At 46.3% G+C, this 24,478-nt stretch overlaps 1 protein-coding gene across 1 annotated transcript; it reads left to right on the top strand.

The window, feature by feature from the left end:
• Positions 1–1,898: 1,898 nt before the first annotated feature.
• Positions 1,899–24,201, top strand: LOC139311799 (major histocompatibility complex class I-related gene protein-like). The gene is made up of 7 exons (XM_070936316.1): positions 1,899–1,978; positions 3,326–3,601; positions 14,387–14,662; positions 15,442–15,723; positions 16,919–17,017; positions 23,430–23,474; positions 24,143–24,201. The coding sequence occupies exons 1-7, from the start codon at positions 1,918–1,920 to the stop codon at positions 24,199–24,201; spliced, it is 1,098 nt and encodes a 365-aa protein (XP_070792417.1). The 5' UTR covers positions 1,899–1,917.
• Positions 24,202–24,478: the final 277 nt, after the last annotated feature.

The raw sequence follows: 24,478 nt of genomic DNA, 5'->3' as shown, positions 1-24,478 counted from the left end.
GCTGCACCGGTTGGAAGAGTTGGGGATGGGGGGTATCGTGTTACGGTGGTTCTCCTCCTTTCTCTCAGACCGGTCGCAGTTCGTGTTGGCAGGGGGGCAAAGGTCGACCTCGAGGCCTCTTATATGTGGAGTGCCTCAGGGGTTGGTCCTCTCGCCGCTTCTGTTCAACATTTATGTGAAGCCGCTGGGCGAGATCATCCGTGGCTTTGGGGTGAAGTACCACCAGTACACTGATGACACCCAGCTGTACATCTCCACCCCAGGCCACCCCAACGATGCCCTTGAAGTGATGTCCCGGTGCCTGGAGGCTGTGCGGATCTGGATGGGGAGACACAGGCTCAGGCTCAACCCTTCCAAGACTGAGTGGCTGTGGTACCTGGCACCCCGATATAGTCAGTTGACTCCATCACTGACTAATGGGGGCGAGTCTTTGGCCCCCTCGGAGAGGGCTTGCAATCTGGGAGTCCTCCTCGATACGCAGCTGTCCTTGGAGGAACATTTGACGGCTGTTGCCAGGGGGACTTTTGGTCAGATTCGCCTAATCTGCAAGTTGCGGCCATTTCTTGATCGGGATTCCCTGTGCACAGTCACTCATGCCCTCGTCACCTCTCGCCTGGACTACTGCAACGCTCTCTACATGGGGCTCCCCTTGAAGAGCACCCAGAGGCTCCAACTGGTCCAGAATGCGGCCACGCGGGTAGTCACGGGAGCCGCATGGCGCTCCCATACAACACCTCTCCTGCGTGAGCTGCACTGGCTCCCAGCGGTCTTCTGGGTGCGCTTCAAGGTGTTGGTTATCACCTTTAAAGCGCTCCATGGCATAGGACCTAGTTATCTTTGAGACCTCCTGCTGCTACCGACGGCCTCCCATCGACCTGTGCGCTCCCACAGAGAGGGCCTCCTCGGGGTGCCATCAGCCAAACAATGTAGGCTGGTGACCGCCAGAGGGAGGGTCTTCTTTGTGGGGGCACCTACCCTCTGGAATCAGCTGCCCCCAGAGATAAGGAGAATCCAAGACCTCGGTGCCTTCCGCCGTGCCCTTAAAACCTTCTTTTTTCCAGCAAGCCGGGCTGGCCTAACACTTTTTAAAATTAAAAACACTTTATATATATATATATAATTTATATATATCTTTTTAATTGTATTTTAATGTTTGTAGTTTATGCTTTTACTTGGCTGTTCACCGCCCTGAGTCCTCAGGGAGAAGGGTGGTATACAAATTTAAATAAATAAATAAATAAATAAATAATACCATCCAAGCCTAACGGTTCTCTAGTCTATGTTTGAAAACTTCCAGTGATGGAGCTCTCACAATTCCAAGATGTCAGTTATTCCACTGATTAATTGTTCTCATTTAAAAAAAAATTATCTTTCTAGATTGGATCTCTGTTTAACAAGCTTCGAACCCAATGACTTCTTGTCCTGCCCTCTGGGGCTTTGGAAAAGAGGTCAATCCCTTCTTCTCTGGGATAGTCCCTCAAGTGCTGGAAGACAGTTATCCTGACACATACACCTGTTCGATAGGCTGGGCATCCCTCTGTTTATGCAGCCCAGGACTGCCTTGGCTTTTTTGACAGCTCCACCTGATCCCCTCCCCCTCGCCTGCGCCCCTCCCCCCAGGATTAGAGAACCCCCCCTCTTTTTCGACTCCGCAGCTCTGCCCCTCCCCCAAGAGGCGGAATGCCTGAAAGGGGATTTCCTAATGGAACTTTCGCTTTCCTTTCCCCTCCTCTCTGGCCAGTTGCGCCTGGACATCCGCCTAGCAACAATGACGACATGGGGATATATTTTTTCTACTGGTTGAGCTTGCCCAATCACCGGCTTGCTCTGGGTTGTTCCTTGTCGGTGACCCGGGGCGCGTCTTTCTCTGCCCGCGACTTCAAAAGCTCTGAGCGCAGGCTGAGGATCGCGGCCTGGATGGCTCTGCGCTTGCTGTCTCTTCTGGTGGTGGGGGTCGCTCTGCTGGAGAGCTGCTTCGGTGAGTCCCTTTGGGGGCGTCGGAATTTTGTATCTTTATGTTGGATTCCCCAGAGGGGCTTTAAAGATGACAGGACCCTCCAGACAGAGACTGAATTTAGGGAGAGGATCCCAGCTGAGCCCCCTCCCCCAAATATGGGCGATGGCAGCAGAAGCTCCCAACATCCTCCTTGGGGGCAGGGGGTGGGGCCAGGGTGGAGGGGCCAATGGTTTTCTGGGGGTGAGGAGAATTCTGGGAGTTGAAGTCCAAGTGTCGGGGTCTGAGAAACTCTTAATTTAGGCCTTTACGTTGAGAGTAACACTGATCATGTGAAGAGTTGTGTAGCCAGGATCTCAATCCCCTCCAAGGTGGCTGAGGGGCATTTCTGCCTTTCTTTGTGCTGACCAAGTGCAGGATCAGCCCCAGAGGAGGAGAAGGGTCAGAGCAGCTTCTGGGGAAAGTGAAGGGGGAGATTCAGAGGGAATCTGGTGCATTGCAAAGGTCCTTGAAGGAGAGTTTGAGGGCCCTAATTGGGTTGCTGAAAGGAAGAAATCTTGGTTTAATCAGACTGAGATTTTCTGTGGAAGGAGGAGGAGCCCCTCTGAGTCCTGGGTTCAAAATCTGATTCTTGCTCAGATGGCTGAACTCTGGGAGGGGAGGGGGGATTTTCCAGCCGGGAGGGGGGGGACAGGGGGAAGATCTGGGGGTCTAAGTCACTTCATTGCTGCTCCCTTCCCTCCCCCCTTTCCCTTCCCCATTTGGGTTCCCCCCAAAGGATCCCATGGCCTCTGGTCTCACCCGGATTCCCCCTCCCCCGTTTTATAAAACCCCTCCCCAAATCTGCACCTATTAACAGTCCAGGTTGGCCTTCAGTGAAGTCAGGATGGGGTTTTTTTTGTTCTGTGAATGGAAAGGAGGGGGGACCAGGGGGGGTTTCCTGCTGCTTTTGAGCTTCTGGGAGGGTGGAATCCCCCCTTTTACCTGTGCAGCCATTGCAGCTTCCTTGGGGCAGAGGCTGAGCAACCCAGAAGGGGGTTTGAGGGAGGCCTTGCTGGAAGGGGGGAGGGCACATTTGGGGCAGGTAAAGTTTGGGGGATCCTCCCCTCTTCTCTCACCCTCCCACCTTCCCTTCCCTCCAACCCTTCAGTCCCTCCAGAAGCTGCTTTTTTTCCCTCTCAGTCGCTCCCTCAGTTCACCTCCTGCCTCTTCTTCCACCATCTCCCCCTTCCTTCCTCCCTTCCTCCTCTGCCCCCCAACTCTCCTCCTCTTCTTCTTCCTTCTTTCTCCCAGAGCCTCAGATGGGAGCCTCCATGGGATCAGGGTCCTTGGCTGAAGCCCCCTAACTCTTCCCCTCTGGCTCCCTTCCAGGCGCCTCTTCCCACTCCCTGAAGTATTTCTATACCGCCATCTCGGAGCCCAGTCAGGGGCTGCCCCACTTTGTCACTCTGGGGTTTGTGGATGATCAACTCTTCAGTTACTACGACAGCAACAGCCAGAAGGAGCAGCCTCGAGTCTCCTGGATGGAGAAGTTTAGGAAGGAGGATCCCCAGTACTGGGACAGAAGCACCCAGGGAGCACATAGGGAAGAGGAGGCGTTCAGAAAAAATCTGGAGATTCTGAGGAATCGCTACAATCAGAGTGAAGGTGAGTGATGGGTTGGGTGGGTCCTCCTGCCCCATAATCCCCTCCCCAGGAACCAGAGCGGGGAGAAAGCAAAAGTTCAAAGCGAAAGGCGGCTTCCACATCTTTTAAAAAGTCTTTTTTTATATGTTTATTCTTTTTTTTAATAATATAAGATTGTCCTTACCACCATAACTGACATTTTCTGCCAACTAGAGTTAATAAAAAAATGTTTAAATTTATCCTTCTCTCTTTCTGAATATTGATATGGATATTGATATAAACTGAGGTAAAAAGAGACTGAAATTTCCCCTCCCCCCATGAAAGATGGAGGTTCTGGCCTTGGTGGATCTCTTGCTGTGGGGGAGGAAGGGAATCACAGATCCCCCCCCCCCATAAAAGCAGGCAGGTGGATCCTAAAGAGATCCTGGGGGAAGCAGGTCCTTCTCCTTCTGTCTGTTTCCACCCCAGAGAAATGAGGGATCGAGTGCAGATCCACCTGGGGAGACTAGATCCCTTTCCTTCTCCCCCTTTTTGGAGGGGCGAGTGGGGCCCAAATGCCAGGAGCTTCTTCTCACCCTCCAGTTGGAAGGAGAGGCCGGGAGGACCAAATGGGGGGTGGGGGCTTTTGTGGGGGGGGATCTCAGGGCCAGGATCCTCCCAATCTTCATGGGGAAGAGACGGAAAAGAAAGAAACCTCCATTTGGGGCCCTTCCAGAGTCTCTCAGAGCCTTCATGGCTTCCCATCCTTGGTCCCTCAAGCTTAACTCCTGCACGGCCCTCTTGGTGGGGCTGCCCTGGAGGGAGGGAGACTCTTTCTTCAGCAGCCCCCCCTTCTGCCATCTTTGGGGGACAAGATTCACCTTCAAGGAATCTTATTTAGGGAGGGGCTGCAAGGAAATGTGTGTGCAACAATAGGCTGCTTTGGGCTGAGATCAACCTTCTCCACAAACAGGAGCCATTTTCTCTCCTTTCATCCCAAGGAGCTGCAGCCTCTCCCCCTTCTTCCACCCTTTCCTTGCCCCTCCCCCCTCCAGGCAGACCCCAGAGCTCTGCCAGTCCTGCCCCTGATTTCCGAGGGTCTCCCACCCCCATCCCTCCAGGCCCCCTGCTGGCCTCTCAGGGGAGCAGAGCTGGACCCAGAGGGCTCCCCCTGGTGGAGAAAGGAGGAAGGAGACCAGCCAGAGTGGAGGGGAGCCTCCTTTCCAGGCTCAACAGCCCCAAATGTCCCAACCTTCCCTCAAAGGGAGGCTGCTTCCACCCTCCCATCACCTCAGTCGCCTCCTCTGGACCTTCTCCGGCTCCCTCCTCTCCTTTTGGAGGTCTTTGACCAGAACTGCATACAATATTCTAGACGTGGTGGCATCCTTGATTTACTCTAAGGCTTTGTGACAATAGCCTCTCTGAGTTTTCAATACTATGTCATGATCCCTGTCATCCTGTTCGCCTTTTAAATTTTTTAATATAATTTGTATTAAATCTTTTCAATGAGAACATAAAAACCAATGTAAAATAATGCAAAGTAAAGATGACAAAGGAAAGAAATCAAAGAAAAATAAAACAAGAAAACAAGTTGAAGAAAAGGACTAAAGAAAGAAAAACATAAAGTGGCTTCTGATATTCTTCACAGCAGTTATAAATATAAATATATTTTAGCCTCTCTAAAGCAGCCTTTCTTAATCTTTTCACCCTGCAGGAACCCTTGAACTATTTTTCAGGCCTCAGGAAACCTCAGAATATCCAGGCTCAGAGATAGCCCAGAATTGTTTCATGCGTAGACCAGTAGAGATGCATTAACAGAATTCCTACACTAAACATTAAAAAATAAAACTTGCCTTTTCAGTGTCATCCCTCTGCTTACATTTTGCTGCACAAATATTCAATTATGTCCAGTGGTGGGATTCAGCGAGTTCGCACCACTTCGGGAGAAACGGTTGTTAACTTTCTGAGCAGTTTGGCAAACTGGTTGTTGGAAGAAATCATTTGGGCAGAGAACCGGTTGTTAAATTACTTGAATCCCACCAATGATTATGTCCCAGATATTTCATCTTCAACTGAAATAAGACAATTTCTGTCTTAGCTTATGATGCTTCTGAAATGAGACAGAATTTGTTCTCAGAAGTTGAAAACTGCTGCCAGATGTTCAGTGCTTTCCGGTGAATGGCAGGAGATTCTTCTTGGGCAGAAATCCAGAACTCTTTTTCCCATGGGGAGATCAGGGAATCTCCTTGTTAGATTGGCGCAGGGAAAGGAAGACGCGACCAGCGTTGGTCCATTCAGTACCTTTATTTCAGCTCTGAATGAGGGCAGACGGCTGTGCTGCCGGAGCTCTTTTATACGCTTCGGCAGACTCAGCCGTCCAATGACAGTTGTTTGAATTTCCCGCCGGTGGATTAGCCAATCCCCGGCGGATGTCCTTATAAGGACATAACACCCCTCCCCTCCTAGTTCGAAGTCTGTCTATCAACACTAATGAATGTCCCATAGTCCCGCAGGTAGGAGGGAAGCTTGTTGGTCCTGGCTGACCTGCGCAGTTCCATTTGAGTTTCGCCGCCGGCCGGAGCAGGCAGAGCTCCTGTCCCCTCCGGCTCCCGACCCGGGATGGTCCGGAATTCGGCCGTTGAGTGTGCGGGCCCTGACCCAGCACCTCCGGCCGCATCGTCTGGATTTACCCGCTGGTGGCACTGGTCCTTTCCCTGACCGGGATCCCTGGAACCTCGCGGCTGGGCATCACTGTCGACCCGGGGGTGACGTCTGATGTCCGGTAAGTCCATTACCATTACCATTACCATTACCCTTGCGGCTTCTGTTGGTGGCTCTGTTGTTGTTGTTGTTGTTGTTGTTGTTGTTGTTGTTGTTGTCTTTGTGTGTTGGCTTGTCGTGGCGGGTGGCCGACCCCGCCGGGGGATCGCCCGTCTATCGTGTCGGGCTGGTGCAGTTCGACCTTGCTGGGGTGGTGTTGGTCGACCCTGCCGGCGTGGTGATGGTGGTCTCCCTCACTGGGGTGTCGCTGGCTGGCTCTGCTGGGGCGTTGTGGGCCTCCCTCCCTGGGTTGTCCCTGGTCTACTACCTTGCATCGGTGGAGGTCTCCCTCGCCGGGGTGTGGTAGGTCGCCCTCGCCGGGGGGTTGCGGATCTCCCTCTGTGTGTTGTCCCCGGTCTACTTCGTCGTGGAGGTGGAGGTCTCTCTCGCTGGGGTGGCGAATGGCCTCCTCACCGGCGTGGTGCTGACTCCCCTCGGGCTGCGGGTACCGGTCTACTCCCCTGGATCGGTGATGACTCGACTTGCTGTGGAGGTGTGGGTCTACCTCGCCGGGATGGGGCAGGCCTACCTCGCCGGGGTGTTGCAGGCCTACCTCGCTGGGGTGTGGCAGGCCTACCTCATCGGGGTGTTGCAGGCCTACCTCATCGGGGCATTGTAAGCCTACCTCGTAAGGGTGTTGGAGTCCTACCTTGTCAGGCTGGTTTCCTTCCGCTTCCCTCCACCTTTTCCAGAGCTGGTCGATGTGACGTCTACAGACCTGTCCATCTTCCAGCTCCACTCTATAAGACTTCGGGCCGGTTGTGCTCTCAATTCTTCCTTTAAGCCATTTTGGAAACCCGTGGAAATTGAGCACGAAGACCAGGTCTCCTATGGCAAAGGCGCGGGGCAGGCGTCTGGCATCTGATGGCACCTCCGGATTGTACAGGGGGTGCAGCCGGTCCAGATGTGACCTCAGTCTTCTGCCCATCAGCAGTTCGGCCGGGCTCTTGTGCGTTGTTGAGTGCGGCGTGATGTGTTGGGTGAGGAGGAACTGGTCGATCCTCTCTTGCCAGTCGCCGGTGCCCATCTTGGTGAGAGCTTCCTTGGTGAGCCTCACCATCCTTTCAGCTTGCCCATTTCCGGCCGGTCTGTAGGGGGCAACCAGGGCATGGCAGATGCCCAGTCCTGCCAGGAACGTTTCCATGGGCTTGGATGTGAGCTGTGGCCCATTGTCGGAAACGAGGACATCCAGTAGCCCGTGCGTGGTGAATAGTGTCCGGAGCGCCTTGGTGGTGGCTTCTGTTGTTGTGGATGCCATGGGCACGACCTCCAGCCACTTCGAGAAGGCATCCACGACGATGAGGAGGTATCTTCCACTCATTGGACCTGTGAAGTCTATGTGGATTCTCGACCATGGACTGCTGGGAGCCTCCCACTCTGTAGACTGGGCATGAGGTGGCGCTGGGCGGACTTCCTGGCACGGGTCACATCTGGCTACCCAGGTTTCTATATCCTTGTCCAGGGTTGGCCACCACACGTAGCTTCGTGCCAACCCCTTCATGCGAACGATGCCTGAGTGCCCCCTATGCAGAGTCTCTAGTGTCTTATGTTGGAGTGATCTGGGAATCATGACCTTGTCGCCCCACAGGAGGCAGTCTTTCATGGTGGCTAGCTCTTGCTGCTTCCTGACAAATGGGGTGAATTCTTCTGCCATCTTCCCCGTGGGCCACCCGCGCAGAACCCAAGACAGTACATGTTTGAGTGTTTGGTCCTTCTGGGTCTGCGCTGCCACATCTGCGGAGGTGACTGGGCAAGCGAGGTCATTGTCAATATGGAATAGTCCAAGTGTGGGGGCTGGGTCTTCCACCGGCTCCTGGGATGGGCATCTACTCAGGGCATCGGCGTTTCCGATGGTCTTGCCGGGTCTGTGGGTTAGGATATATGAGTACCCAGCAAGGAAAATTGCCCAGCGTGTCATCCTGGGAGACATGTAGCTTGGTGTGGGTTTGTCGCCCGCGAACAGTCCCAACAATGGCTTATGGTCCGTGATAACTGTAAAGCTCCTGCCATACAGGTACTCATGGAAGCGCTTGATGCCCGCGACGATGGCCAAGGCTTCCTTATCCAGCTGACTGTAGTTCCTTTCGGTGCTGGACATCGTTTTTGAAAAATATGCGATGGGCACCTCTGTTCCATTTGGGAGTTGGTGACTGAGGACTGCTCCAATCCCGTATGGTGACGCGTCGCAGGTCAGCAGGAGGGGTAGCGTCTCGTGGTATTGCATGAGGACGCTGTCTGAAGAGAGCAATCCTTTGATGTTTTGAAAGGCTGTTTCCTCCTCTGTCCCCCATTTCCACGTACCGCTTTCCCCAACAGGCGATGGAGTGGTTCAGCAGCTGTGGCTTTCTGTTTTAAAAAGACACTGTAAAAATTCAGTAGTTCCAAGCCTGAAGCTCCGCTTTGTTTTTGGGGGCTGGAGCTTTGTGAATAGCCTTAACTTTAGATTTGGTGGGGTGGATGCCAGTTCCATCAATGAGATAGCCCAGGAACTCGACCTCCTGGACCCCAATGATGCACTTATCTCTCCTGACTCTTTTTTTTTTTTATTGAAAAAGTTTTCAAATACAAATTTCCCCCCCTTTTTTTCCCCCTCCCCCTCCCCCTCCCTAACCCCCCCTCCCCACCCATCCCCCCCTGTGACTTCTTCGTAACCAAAAAAGAAAAACCCTAATTCATAACAGATTACTTACTCCCTCCTCTAAATATTGACCTTTACTTACTAAAAATATTATTAATATTATAACATCCCCCTTTATCCATACATTTCAGAAAAGAAAAAAAAAAAGACATTATACTATAACATTATAAAATAACTTCTAATTTAGCATAATAGTATTATAACTCCCAATTTGGCAATAATCTGCCCTTTTTCTCCTCTCACAAACTTAAATCTATATATTATTACAACAATTCAAAACCACCTTCCACTTTAAGACTATACGATAAATCCTACTTTAACATTTAATCTTCTACGTATATTACTATAACCTTACAAAGCGGCCTTCCCGATAAAATCTAATTTAACATTTATTCCACTCTATCCATTTCCTCCACTCCCCTAAATATATCACTTAAAAATCCCTTTTCTTAAACTAATCAGTCTAATAACTAGCTTATTCACCCACTATCCTGCAAAATTACCATACACAACAATTCTTAATATCTTTGATTCACTGCCCACACTACTTAAATATATATATATATATATATATATATATATATATATATATATATATATATATATATATATATATATATATATATATATTCCTTTATATCTAAATAAAAAAGAAAAGACAATGACTTTAAATTTATAGTCCAAACAATATCTTCTTTGAAGTCTTTCCACTGGATTGGTAGAACCAACATCCATAATAGGGTAACATAGCTTGCTGGTGCAACAGTTTATTCAGAATCTTCAATCATATCTACCCCCATCAGTAGCAAATATCTTCTTATATGTATAAAAGTAAAAACAACCACCCGAGTGACATTAAAATTATATTCCATATAGTAATAATTGTGGGTTTCATCAGGATTATTGATTCCCATCATCGTAGTGGGTAACAAACCGATCTTCTGCATGCCCCAGCATAATTCTCTTGCCTTATGATTCAAAATAATTATAATATATTTATCAACACAAAAATAAATTCCAAAGTGGATAATTCAGATCCATCAGTTTAAGGCTCTTTTCACGTCCCAAGATTACGGCCATGCAGAGATCTGCCCCTATCCTCAGGATGATATTGACCAATACGTCGCCTCCTCTATGTTTTCACATAATCATTCATATTTTGAAGTCACTGGCTTCACTGTTGCTTGATTTAGAAATTTCTATTTTTATGCAACCTATTTCTTTTTTTCTTTTCTTTTTGTGGGTTTAATTTCCATCCTGGTTTCCTTTCTACAAATTGTGTATCATCTGGTCGGTTTTCATTCTGCTTTGTAGATTGGTCTTGTTGGTTTTGTTTTTGTGTCTCATATTTCTTTTCCCCTAATTGGTTTCCATACTTGTCTTTGCCTTGATGAGTCATCACATTAAAGTTTTCTACTTTACCAGACTTTTGATCAGCATCCATTTTAGGTTTTTCTTCTGAGCCATTATCCTGAGTGTTTGTCAGATCATTTTCAATTTTTTGAATTCTATTGTCCAATTTATCTTGACTTTCTTCCATTTTAGACTCTAGTAAATTAATATTTGTAGCCAACTGTATCATAAATTCTGAAAAACCATTAGCCACTTTTAAAAATTTTTGCTCCAAAAAATCAAACTTAGATTTCACCAATTCTTTAATTTCCTGCTTAAATTTTTCAAGTTGCTGATTCACAATCTCATCCCTTCTTTCAATCTCCTCTAAAAGAAATTCTATTATATTAAAATCAGGTTTCTGAGACTGAAGAGTTAAAACTTGTTCCTTTAAATTGTTAGTGGGGGAATCCCCCCCCCTACTTGTTTATCTGACTTTGCAAGTCTCAGTGCCATGTTTCCGCCCAGGCAGGCTTTGTTAAAAGAAAAAAAAAAACAAGAAAAAAGACTTCTTTCCAGTCAGCAACAATATCAAGTCTCCAGGGGAAAAAGAGAGAAAGAAACACAGGAGCGGAGTTTTGTCTACAAATGTAGCCAGTGGTATTTATTCCGCTACATTGTAATAATAGAAAACGGAAGGACTTTCCCTTTCAGACTCTTCTCCAGTCGCGGCAGACGCCATTTTAAAAAACTTTTTTCCTCTTTCTCTTCCTCTTTTCTCTTAAGTAATTTTTAAAAGATAAGTAAAATACTTGCGCTTCAGTATTACAGGTCCAGCTCACATTTTCTTTGAGTAATCTGTCAAATTCGCAGGCTTGCTTTTGACGCCTGGCTCTGCATTAGCAGAGGTCTCCCAAAGCCCGGAGCAGCGGCTGGGGATACGGGGCATCTCATCCGCTCCGTCCCAAAAGTAAAAGAAAAACTTTTGGGACTCTGCAGAGAGTTCTACCCACCCCTGCCGGCTCTATCTCTGTTTCCTCATGGAAACGGAGTTTTTTCGAGCCGCCATTCCGTTGTGAAGGCGGCTCTGACAGGCAATGGAAGCTGACGATCCCGAAGGAGCATCTGGCGGCGGCCAGCAGCAAACCGGAAGCCTTCTCTCCTGACTCTTAAACCCTTCTCCTTAAAGCACTGCAGAACTCGCTTCAGTCGCTCAAGTAGCTGGGTTTTAGAGTGGCCAGAGATTAAGACATCGTCGAAATATGGCACCACCCCTGGAATGCCTTGAAGAAGGCGTTCCATCATAGATTGAAATATTCCTGGGGCTGCGCTGACTCCAAATTGGAGGCGGTTACATTTAAATGTGCCCCTGTGGGTGACAATTGTTTGTGCCTCTGCTGTTTTTTCATCTACTGGCAGTTGCTGGTAAGCCTGGGCCAGGTCCAGTTTGGCAAATATTGACCCACTCCCCAGTGAATGCAGCAGATGTTGCACCACTGGAACTGGGTATGCACTCTGTTGCAAGGCCTTGTTGATTGAACATTTATAGTCAGCACAGATGCGCACAGATCCATCATGTTTCATGGGGGTCACAATGGGGATCTCCCATGCCGCATGATCAATTGGCTCCAATACGCCCTGGGCGATCAGCTTATCCAGCTGCTCGTCTACTTTCGGCCGCAGGGCAAAAGGAACCCAGCGGGGCTTTAGCCTAATTGGGGTGATTGCCTTATCTAAATTGAAGGAAATGGGCTTTCCCACAAATTTCCCCAGCTTACCATCGAAGACTTCCTTGAACTCTTCGAGGAGGGTGTCGAGTTCATCCTGCCGGATTTGGTGAATCCCTCTGATCTCGAGCCCTAGTGGCTTGAACCATTCCATGCCTAATAGGTTCGGGCAGCTGTTCTGAACAATGGTGATGGGGAGATCGCCCTGGAAGTTGTGGTAGGAAATCCGAAGTGACGTTCTTCCCAGGACTCCAATCGGGTTTCCTCCAAAGTCGACCAGCCTTGACCGTAAGGGCTTCAAGTCTCTCTTGCAGACTCCAGGCTTGAGACGCTTCAGCTGCTGCCAGTCCATGATGGAGTAGATCGATCCCGAGTCTACTTCCATGGAACATGGAGTCCCTTCCACGTGCACCGTCACGTGGCACTTGGTGGTGCTGTTGTCGTCTGAGTGGTCTATGGTCGTCTGATGGACTGCTTTCCTCCGGGCGCCGTCACTTTCTCCCCATCTGGGCTGGTAGGAGGACCGTCTAGATGATCTCGCGTAGTCGTCATGATTTTCGCGCGGCTGGTGGCTGGACGGTTCTGGGGCTGGATCCTCGGCTCTGCAGGCTTCAGCGATGTGACCCCTCTTGTTGCAGCGTCTGCAGGTCACATCTCTCCACCTGCACTTGGCCCTGGCATGGTCTCCTCAGCAGCTGGCACAACGCTCCCCCCGGTCGCCATTTTGAGTGGTTTCCCACCTTGGGGGTCTGCAGACCTTGTGAACGGCCATTTCTTCCTCCAAGTCTGATCCGGCAGCTGACTCTTCCGTGGATGATTGGGGTGCCCTATGGATCTTGTGGATCCCCTTGGCTCTTAGCATTGCGGCTGCTGCTTTCTGGCTCTTCTGCGGTCGTCGTCCAGGTCTCGGATGTTGTTGCCCCTCAGGAACTGGCGAAACCGAATCATGTAGGACTTCCATTTCTCCTTTCCTGGTCGGAAAGGGGCTAGCATCAGCAAAGCGGTTTCTGGTGCTGCCATGCTTCAGGTGGCCTCTAATCAGTGACTCCAGCTCAGTGACTAGCTCTTTTGCGTTGTTGGCAGAGTGCCACGAGGTTCGTCGCTGTGGTCCTTGGTACCTTCGTCGCCAGTGTTAGATCAGCGCAGGGAAAGGAAGACACGACCAGCGTTGGTCCATTCAGTACCTTTATTTCAGCTCTGAATGAGGGCAGACGGCTGTGCTGCCGGAGCTCTTTTAAACGCTTCGGCAGACTCAGCCGTCCAATGACAGTTGTTTGAATTTCCCGCCGGTGGATTAGCCAATCCCCGGCGGATGTCCTTATAAGGACATAACACTCCACTCGAGGGCAGGATCAGACTGCAGCTCCCAAGGATCTTCCTCTTCCTCCAAAGGGAAGTTCTCTGACTGAGCAGGAGATGCAGGGAAAGGATCCCTGCAGGCCTTCCAGGTGATTTTCCATTAGATTTGAGACTTCCTGGCATCTTTCCTCACTCTCAAGCCCAAGCAGATGTAGAAAGGTTTCAGAATTTCCTTTTCTTTCCTTTTTAAATCCAAGAATCTGGTCACTTGAAGTTGAAATATCTTCTCCAGGGCCTTGCAAAGACTGTGAACTTCAAGCTCCTTTCAAAGGTAAATAACCCTTTGGGTGTCCAGATCAGACTGGGCCACTTGCTGCTGTTGCTGAGGAAAAGATTCCTTTGTGGCCCTTCGAGGCTTCATTCCCTCTTTGCACTAAGCCCTGGTTTGTTTCTGGTTAGCCCAAAGTGGGAAGCATCCCTTCTGACTTGGTGCTATTGGTGAATGCAGAGCATGATTTACAGCCACAGGGATCCCTGAAAGGTTCTCAGATCGTCTGGATCCTCTTTGAGGCCACAAGATTCTTAGTCCCTCTTGGATGTTGTTGATTCAGGCAACTGTTTCCTCTGGGATCCTTTTCTTCCCCCCCCCCCCCGAGCCCCCTCCCAGCATAGGAGAGAGAGAGAAAAAGACAGAGGAAGCTCTGCCCCTCTGTTCCTTCTGCGCCCCCTTCTTGGTCCTCCTCAGAATCCCCACAGTTTTTTATTGATCCTGGGAAGCTGAAAGGGGGATTCGCCAGCTGCCCATTTCCTGATGAGGTTCAGGGGCTCCATCAGGGGAGATGCAGGAACCCAGGCCGACCTGTAGGGGGTGCTGAAATGGGACAGTTGGGGGGAATTGCTATGGAGGAAATGGAGGTGTCAGTGCCTCCTTCCAGTCTCAAATCCCTGTAGGGAGGGGGGGCTCTGTGTCCCCTGATGACTCCCCAAACCATCCTCCTGTCCCTCTTTCAGGCCTTCACACATGGCAGAGGATGTATGGCTGTGAACTCCAGGGAAACAGGAGCAAAAGAGGGTTTATGCAGTATGGCTACGAAGGGAGGCCCTTCATCGCCTTCGACAAGGAGACCCTCACCTGGGTGGCTCCTGAACCCCTGGCCCAGCTCACTCAAAGGAAATGGGATGCTCTTTCATTACGCAATCAGTACTTTAAGTTCTACCTGGAGGAGAAATGCATTGTGTCCCTGAAGAAGTACCTGTCCTACGGGAATGAGACGCTGCTGAGGACAGGTGAGGATCTGGACCCAGGCTGGACTTTCTTCCTTTATGAACAGATTTTTGGACACATTCTGCCCCTTTGAGTTCTGGTTTTCAGCTTGGATGCCAGGGTAAGAATCCTCTTCTTAAGCCTGTTTGGGATCCATTAGAGACCCCTCCCCACAATTGCCAACAGCTCCTCTCTCTTCCATTGGCCTCACCTCGCTCTGCTCCCCTTTGAGAGAGAGAATCTCTTTTCCAAATTAACCAGGGAGAGATTCCTAAAGCCCTGAATTCCTTGCTTTGGTTCCCATTCTACTCCTCTTGGAAAGTGTTGCCCTATGCTAAATAAAATAAATAATCCTGAAATTGTGGTTGTGTCTCTTAAAAGAGCCCTAGAACAGCCTCAGATTTGGAGAAATGGATCCCAAGAGTAGGGAGAAATATCTGCATTGTTATATTTTTATGGGAACCCTTAAAGAGCATCTCCACTATCCCTCCCCTGAAGGGAGCAGGCCAAGATCACTCAGAGTTCAAAGCAGTCAGAGAGGAATTTCCTTGGACCCTCAATTCACTGCTGGAGGTTTTTCAGGCTGAGTCCCTGGGAAGGACTCAAAATCAGGAGTTCTTGTGGTTGAGCATTTTCCAGATTTGGAGCATTTCCTGAAACTCTTGGAGACGCTGCAAGTGTGGAATGTAAATCTTTGGGTAAAAGCTAAGTGACGGGAGATTTCCTGCCCCTCCAAGTTTCTCATCCACCTTCCAGGCTCTGGAGGGGCTCAAAGTTAATTCCGGGGGTGCCGTTTCTGCAGAGACCCCAGTGGTGACGGTGACCAGAAGGACGGAAGTGGAGGATGGGATGGAGACGCACGTCTGCCGCATAGATGGCTTCTACCCCAGGGACATCGATGCCTCCTGGAAGAGGGATGGGGAGGTCTGGGAGGAAGAAACCTTCCATGGGTCTGTGGCCCCCAACGCAGATGGGACCTACCACTACTGGATCAGCATCCGGATTGATCCCAAAGAGAGGGACCGCTATCGGTGCCACGTGGAGCACGACGGCCTGCAGGAGCCTCTGGACGTGGTCATAAAGGGTGAGAGGCTGCGGGGAGGGAAAGGCTGGGCTCTTCAGCAGATTATAGGATTATGGGAGAGAAATCTGGCCTCAGCTGTGTCCAGATGTGAGCATACCTGAGCCTTAATCCGTTGGTTTTTCCCATGTTTCAAATTAATGGACCTGCAGGGACCAGTCCATGTAATTGGCTTCAGGGGACTTTAGAGAAGCAACAGAGCCCATCATAAGATTTGGTGAATCCAGATGAAATGCATTTAGATCCTTCTCTTGGCCTCTGTCCCTCCCCTGTGTATTGCCTCTAGCAGAGGAGCAGCAATCATGCTGAGCATCCCCAAAAGATGTTGTTTTCTTGAGAATCCCCAAAGTCAGGAGGAGTCTTGTAGTCCAGTGGTGGGTTCTACTTACCTTTACTACTGGTTCGCAACAGGGTCACTTCTGTGCATGTGCAGATCGTCATTTATGACATCTGGGCGGATGGGTGGAGCCTCCCACCGATTTTACTACTGGTTCTATAGAACCGGACAGAACCGGGAGCAACTCACCACTGTCGTAGTCCCTTTTCTCAAGGCCAACTTTCATTAAAATGGATGAAGTGCAGCTGACTCCAGGAAATGCACAGAGTGGCTGGCGTGATAAAGGGGTTATCGGTCTGAACTTTTGAGCTGAGCAGCTAAAGAGGAATGTCAGCTGCCTTCATGAGCTTGGCTGTTATGAAATGAAGACAGTGTCATAAGAACATGTGAAGGTGTCTTCAACCTACCATTAGAGGGAGCCCCTTAGACTGTTTAATTTGGGAACTTTCCAGTCATTTAGCTGCACATAAAACCCTGGTGGCTCAGTGGTTGAAAAGCAGCATTGCGGGCTAATTCTGCCCACTGCCTGGAGTTCGATCCTGATGGGCTCAAGGTTGACAGCCTTCCATCCTTCCGAGGTTGATAAAATGAGGACCCAGATTGTTGGGGGCAAGATGCTGGCTGTATAAATTGCTTAGAGATGGCTGCACAGCACTGTGAAGCAGTATATAAGCCTAAATGCTATTGCAATTCCACAGAAAATCTGGGATTATCCAAAGAGTTCTTCATTTCAGCAACCCAATTAGGGCCTGAATCCATAATTTCTGGGTGCTAGAAAGGTTGTTGTTATTAGGTCTCTTCCTTGATTGGGAGGATCGTTTGGGGTCCTCCTTCAATTATCTGCTCTTTCTCCCAATTCAGAACCAACCAATTCAAAATCCAACCTGGGGCTCATCATCGGCTGCGTTGTGCCTGCTCTTGTCGTGATTGTTGGGATTTTGGCTTTTTGTTACTTTCGCAGTAAGTATTCTCTTTTGGATGATTGGGAGAAGATGGGGAGAGTCCTCCCAAGTCTCTCCCTTTGGGGAGCTTCTTCTGGGTCTCCTTCTGTCCTGTTTTCCCAGCCCTCTTGGGGAGCATCTGAGATCTCAGCCTCTGACTGGGACTCCAGTCTCGATTCCGCTGAGTCTGGTCAAAGAGCAGCAGAGAAGGATTTCCATGGAAACCTTCCTCCCCTCCCAGTTGCTGTTGCTTCCTTCCCCCATTTCCCCTCCATCCATCTCAGAGGCAGCAGGTCTCTCTTGGGACAAGTCAGGAGATACATTTGTATTTTGAAGGTCTTTCTGTCTTTGTTTTTTTTTTTTTTTTTTTTTTTTATTGCAAAAGTTTTACAATTACATTTTCACCCCTTTTTTCACCCCCCCACCACCCTCCCACCCTCCCCAAACTTCCCATCCTCCCTAACCCTCCCCAACCCTCCCCCCCAGACTTCCCTATTACATACTCATAACTAATAACACTAATAAATAAACCTGAACCCATCCCTCCCCCTATATAATTTTTCCTCTTTGTCTCTTTACATTAAAATATTTCTAATACATTATTTTCAAATAAAAGCTATTTGATACTTTCTAGTTTGGTATTTGTTCTGAACATATTCTATCCACCTTTTCCATTCCCATTCATAAGTCTCTTGTGAACAATCTTTTAAATACGCTGAAATCTTCGCCATCTCTGCAAAACTGGCCATCTTCAAAGTCCATTCCTCGATAGTAGGCAAAGCTTCATTCTTCCAGTATTTACCTATCAACAATCTTGCTGCTGTTATCATATACAATATTAGTTTTATTTCACCCCGTGTAAAACCCTTAACTATACCCAATAAAAACAATTGTGGAGAAAATTGAATTTTTTTCTTCAAAACATTCTGCATGACCCACCAAATTTTTATCCAAAAAGCCTTAACTTTCCTACAGGTCCACCATACATGATAATACGTAGCATCCAAACATTCGCATCTCCAACATTTTGGCTGAACATTAGGGTACATACATGACAACTTTTTAGGATCTAAATGCCATCTATAAAACATTTTATAAAAATTTTCTCTCAGGTTTTGCGACTGTGTAAATTTAACATTCTGAACCCAAATTTTTTCCCAAGTTTCCAGCATCACTGGTTCTTCAAAATTCTGTGCCCACTTAATCATACAATCTTTAACTAATTCCGTTTCTGAATCTCTTTCTAACAAAACATTATAAAGCCTTTTAATATGCATTGGACCTTTCTCTCTTATATGTCTAACCAATTCTTCCTCATGCAACATAATACCAGTTTTTTGGTCCTCTTTCCATCTCATTTGTAATTGATTATATTGTAACCAGGTTAAATTAATCCCTTCATCCAACAGTGTCTGCAATGTCTTCAGCTGCCATCTGCCCGCATCTGTAAAAAGAACCTCTTTATATAAAAACCCCCCGAGTGACATTATATTTGTATTCCACAAGGTATGACCAAGATCCAGCCATAGCGGTATTTTATAATCCCATTTGAGTCGGTGCTTCTTCCAAACTTTCATCAAGGAGTCTCTAAGTATATGACTTTTAAATACTTTATCCACTTTATTTTCATAGAATAAGTAAGCATGCCATCCAAATTCAAGATCAAAACTTTCTGCATTCAATATTCCAGCCTTTTTATTTCCAAACCAGTCACTTGTTAAAGTTAAAGCTGCTGCATCATAATATAACTGTAGGTTTGGGAGTTTAAGGCCTCCTCTTTCTGGAACATCTTGCATAATTTTCAATTTCACTCTCGGCTTTTTCTCGTTCCAGACAAACTTATTCACACCAGACTGCCAGACTTTCAGTTGTTTGTCACTTTTAAGCACCGGAATCATTTGGAACAAAAACAGAAATCTTGGCAAAATATTCATCTTAACTGCTGCTATTCTTCCAAGTAAAGACAGTTGCAGCTTTTTCCAAGTCTCCATGTCTTTCTGAACCTCTCGCCACAACACCTCATAATTATTTTGAAACAATTTCATATTTGATTCTGCAACCTGAATTCCAAGATATTTTACCTTAGGTACAATTTCAAAACCTGCCCTCCTTTCAAGCTCGTGTTTACGATCTTGTGTCATATTCTTAACTATCATTTTAGTCTTTTTTGAGTTCAGTTTAAAACCTGAAACTCTACCATAGTCTTGTATAATGTCGTTCATCAGGATTATTGATTCCATTGGTTGTGATAGGGTAACAACCAGATCATCTGCAAATGCCTTTATTCTATAATCCTCTTGCCTTATCACTATACCTTTCAAAATTTTTGAGTCCCGTATTGTATTTAGCAAGACTTCCAATGTTAATATAAATAAAAGTGGGGACAACGGACATCCCTGTCTTGTTCCTTTTTCAATTTTAAACTCTGTCGTCAAACTTCCATTAATAATAATCTGTGCTTTTTGCTCTTGATAAATTGCTGAGATCGACTGTATAAATTGGTCCCCAAAGCCCATCTTTTTTAAAGTCTTTAGTAGAAAGTTCCAATCCACTCTATCAAAGGCTTTCTCCGCATCCAAAAAAACCAGCACTGCAGAAATCTGTTTATTCTTATCAAGATATTCCAATAAGTCTATTACTTGCCTTACATTATCCTTCATATATCTGCCCTCAATAAATCCCGCTTGGTCCTCATGAATTACTTTTTGGATTACTGGCATCAACCTGTTGGCTAATACCTTCGCATAAATTTTATAGTCTGTGTTCAAAAGAGATATTGGTCTGTAGTTCTCTGGTTTTTTAGGACCAACTTGTTCCTTTGGTATCAGAGATATATAAGCAGTTGTCCAAGATGGGGGTATTTTACCCCCTTGTTGAATATTGCAAAATAAGTCTCTAAGTTGTTCCACCATTTCAGCTTGTAAAGTTTTGTAATACACTGCAGTCAAACCATCCGTGCCAGGAGCTTTGGCTGTTTTTAGCTGCTTAATTGCTGCTATTATCTCCTCCTCTGTTATAGGATAATTCATTCTTTCCTTTTGTTGATCAGTAATTTTTGTAACTCTCTTATCCTTTAAATATTTTTCTATAAGTCCATTCTGCACCTCTTCTTTGGCATATAATTTAGTATAATAATCCACAAAAGCTTCTTTAATTAATTTTTGTTGAAAAATTTCTTTCCCTCCAATGTTAATACTATCAATAGTCCGTATACTTTGTTTTTTCCTCAGTGTGTAAGCCAACCATCTGCCCGGTTTATTGGCATTGCAAAATGTATTATGCTTCGCGTATTGTAAACTTGTTGCAACTTGTTCCGCCATAAGCATTTGAAATTGGTCTTTCAAAAGTTTTATAGCACTTCGTATTCTTTCATCTGTTGGGTTTTTAATAAGTAATTGTTCCTTATTCTTTATTTCCATTTCCAACTCAGATCTTTTCTTTTGTCGGAACAGTCTATGTTTAGAATTCATGTAGATAAGTACCCCTCTCATATAAGCTTTACTAGCGTCCCAAACAATTTCAATTGGGGTACCTTTATTCAAATTTATCTCAAAAAATTCTTTCAAATGCTTTTTAAGTTCTATTGTATTTTTTTCATATCTAAACAAATTCTCATTTAATCTCCAAGAACGTCTCTCAACCTTATCCATCTCAATTTCTATCCATACAGGGCTATGGTCAGTCAAAGTTCTTGGAAAAATCTTTGTTCTTTTTGTCTTAATAAGTAGATCATTTGACAACAGGATAAAATCAATCCTAGAAAAAGATCTATGTCTATCGGAAAAGAAAGTGTAATCCAATTCATTTGGATTATGTATTCTCCAAACATCTTTTAGTTCCATATCTTCTTTCAAATCAAAAAAAGTCTGCGGTAGTCTAATTCTAGACTTTGCCAAGCTCTTTTTGTCTAATTTAGAATCAATTACTCCATTCCAATCTCCCATAAATAAAATAGATCTATAGTCCCATTGCACTATTTTAGTATGTAACATCTTGTAAAAACAATCCTGTTGTTGGTTGGGAGCATAAATTCCAATCAAAAGAATTTGACCATTTGCTGTAAGCAATTCAATTGCTACAAACCTACCATCTTGATCTACTTCTATAACTTTTGCTGTTAATTTTTTATTTACATAAATAACCACACCATTCTTTTTCTGCGAAGTTGAAGATATATAATGTACTCCTAATTTTGAATTTATCAGATATTTCTGATCTTGAGTTGTAATATGCGTTTCTTGTAAACATATTATATCATTATTAAATTGTTTCAAATATGTAAATAGTTTCTTCCTTTTCTGTGCTGAATTCAACCCATTAACATTCCAAGATAAACACTTAAGGGTCATCGGCCTGTTTCTGGAGCGCAGAGCAAAATATTTGAAGTTCATCCAAGAGCTTCGATCTTGCTCCTCCCATAGCTCCACTCTCTTGTGGGGTACTCTTTGCTGCCTTCTTGTCTTGTCTTTCCTGTTGTTGTTGTTGCTTTTGTTTAAGTAATTTGGATTGAGCTCTAGTTATACGTTGATCTTTAACTTCAGTCAACTGAATCAAATCCAAAATTGGAGAAGAATCCAGCAAGGGCTCACTCAGAAAACCTCCTTCTGCACCTTGCACATTTTCTAATTCCTGCTTAGGCTGTTCTTCCAATTGCCTCTCTTCACTCTCCTTAATCTCCAAAACTGTAGATGTACGTGGAGATGGTGTTCTTTCCTTAAGAATAGTACTATAAAAATGTTGTGCCTTCTCCACAGTATTCAATCGATATCCTTCTCCCTTATATCTAAAAATTATCCCAGCTGGCGCGTCCCACCGGAAGGGTATCTGTTAAGTCTTTCAATTCCTTAACAAGAAAACCAAATTCTTTTCTAGCTTTCAGCATTTTAGGAGGTAATTCTTTAAAAATTACAAGTCGTGAGCCCCCCACTTGTACAGAGGTGTGAAAAGATTTTTGGAGGATTTCATTTCTAATTTCTCTCTCAGTAAAATATATGACCACATCTCTAGGCAGTTGTCTTTGTCTGGCCACCCAAGAGTTCACTCTGTAAATTTTATCTATTTTGTGAAATACCAGATCAGGGTTAACTTGTAAGATCTTAGCCAAGGCTTCAGAGCAAACTTGTCTCAAGTCCTGTCTCTCCTCCTCTCGAATTCCCCGAAGCCGTATGGCAAATTCCATCGCCCGGAATTGTATCATGACAATCTCATCTTCAATTCTCTGCATTTTATTATCAGCTTCTTCAATTTTATAGTCATTATCTTTCATCCTAACATTAACTTCTAATTTGAGTTCTTCAACTTTAAAATCAACTTTCCCAATAAAATTTGCCAGGCCAGACGCCACTTCTGATATTTTTTTGGTCACCATATTTTGATTCTGCTTCACCATATCTTTAACTTCATTAATTTCCTGCAGAAATTCCTCATGTGATTTTTGAAGTTTATGATCTATTTCCTGTTGAGATTCTTGAAATTTTTCATCCAAAGTTTTAGAAATAAAGTCTTTTAAATCTCCCACATCAATTTCTTTTTTCTGAGTTTGTAACTGTTGAGCAGGGGGAAGTTGCGTTTGATGTTTATGTGTGGGGGATCCCCCCCCTGATGCCTTCCCTTCCTGCTTCTTTGAAGCCATTGTGCCACGTAAGCTAATTTTTCTAAAGAGGGAAGTTCTTTTTCCTTTCCCTCTTCCACAAAAGCTTCTAAAAAAGTCCCCCAGATTTAATCAAGTGAAGCTGAAGTAAAACAAAGTCAAATTTTAGAAAAAGAATTTTTTTCTTTAGATAGAGCAACTTTGTAGCAGCTTTATAACTTTGTAACAAAGCAGGAAGGCTTCACAAATCCACTTTCATTAGCTCGTTAACTCAAATGCTGGGCGCCATTTTTTTTCAAATCACTTTCACTCACTCACTTTCTCTTTTAAATTAGAAAGTCAACAAAGCACTGATACTTGCAGTTTTCAAGTTTCTGGATTCAAGTTGATATTTCCGTTGATTGTTAAAATTAGTTCCTTTCGCTTTAAGAGTTTGCTGCTGCCGGCTTGTTCTGCTAATTAGCAGAAACGTCCCACGCCGCCCGGAGTTTCAGCAGGTTGGAAGGGAGCCACGCCTGTTTCCTCCCCAGAAACAGTTCCCTGGGGGGTTACAGGGGCTCAACCTGTACCCTGCTATCTCTTCTCCTTCAATCTTCAAGATTTTGGAGTTTTCGAGCCGCTCCTCGATCGCGGGGCGGCTCTACAGGCGGCGGGGCTGGCGGTCTTTAAAGAAACACCGCCGTCGCCGAGGCTCGCAAACCGGAAGTCCTCGTCTTTCTGTCTTTGTTGATAGGACAAACTGTCCGTGAAATACCTCCTGGGGTTCTTCCTCCTACAGAGGGAGTGATTGGGTGATCTCTGGTGGATTCTTTTGAACTTTCACTGATTTTTATCCTTGCAGAGCGACGTCAAAAGCAACGTCAAAATGACTGCAATGCAGCACCAAGTGAGTGATTTGTCCTCTTTACATGTAATCTCCAACTTAGAGCAGGGATCAGAAAGACCATCAGTTGAGGTGTGTGTGTGTGTGTGTGTGTTTAAACACAAAAGAATCTCATGCAGCTACAGAGTTGTTCTGTCTTCCACTTCCTCCTAAGACTTAGACAGGGGAAAATGGGCCCCTTTTCATTACAGCCAGGCTGTTCTTAGGAGTGGAGACACCAGAGGTCGCCATGGGCAAATAGGTGGCAATATAAAACAAACAAACAAACCAATAAATACAAATAAGCAAGCAAACTTTGGTGGATCTCCTCTTGGTCTCCCATCACAAGATTCTCTAACTACGAACTGGTTGATAAAAGAGATTTTGGCTCCATCTGTATCCTCATGCCGGCCCTGCCCTCTGGCTGAAGAATTGCTGAATTATTGTTCTGTATGGACATACCTGTATATATAAATTTTAAGAATTCTTTCTGATGCCTTCTAGCCAAAGCAGTTTGGTTCAAACTCTCTCCATGTTATTTGTGGGTCTTTGATGGTGTGGGAGAGAGAAAGGGAGGGAGGGAGCTGGAGTCAGAAAGAGTTGAGTTTCTCCACCTATAAGCCAAAAGAGAGAGAGGGAGGGAGGGAGGGAGAGAGACCTCCTCACGCTCTTTTCTTTCCTTCTTTTTCCAGCACCTGAGGAAGGATCCAACTGTTCAGACCAGGGTAAGTCAGAGGGAGCTGCTGCCTGAGCCATTCTGTCCCTTTGCAAGACTTTGGGTGGATGGGGAGATGAAAAGAGGGAGAGGCCCCCATTTTTTAGAGCCCCCCCCAATTTCATCCTCCCTGTGTTCCCTCTGTGTCGGCTTCTGGTGAAATAATTATAATTAGAGTCAGTTTCATTTAGTGGTGAGGGCACCCGGCGAGACCATGAGTTCTAGTCCCGCCTTAGGCATGAAAGCCGGCTGGGTGTCACACACTTCACTTTCCCTGCACTGGTTCATTCTGCAGAGGAGAAGGGAAACTCTC

The sequence above is a fragment of the Pituophis catenifer genome, unplaced genomic scaffold (genome assembly GCF_029215685.1).
Source record: "Pituophis catenifer annectens isolate HBS135680 unplaced genomic scaffold, rPitCat1.0.hap2 SCAF_2, whole genome shotgun sequence".
Taxonomy (NCBI): domain Eukaryota; kingdom Metazoa; phylum Chordata; class Lepidosauria; order Squamata; family Colubridae; genus Pituophis; species Pituophis catenifer.
Note: the sequence above shows the minus strand (reverse complement) of the source record. Positions and strands in the feature narration are given on the sequence as shown.

What these genes read in the sequence shown, in the direction of transcription:
- LOC139311799 (XM_070936316.1), top strand. Translation starts at nt 1,918, where the DNA reads ATGGCTCTGCGCTTGCTGTCTCTTCTGGTGGTGGGGGTCGCTCTGCTG. An exon ending in TCTGCTGGAGAGCTGCTTCG is followed by an intron (nt 1,979 to 3,325) that starts GTGAGTCCCTTT and finishes GCTCCCTTCCAG; the next exon opens with GCGCCTCTTCCCACTCCCTG. An exon ending in GGCTTTTTGTTACTTTCGCA is followed by an intron (nt 17,018 to 23,429) that starts GTAAGTATTCTC and finishes TTATCCTTGCAG; the next exon opens with AGCGACGTCAAAAGCAACGT.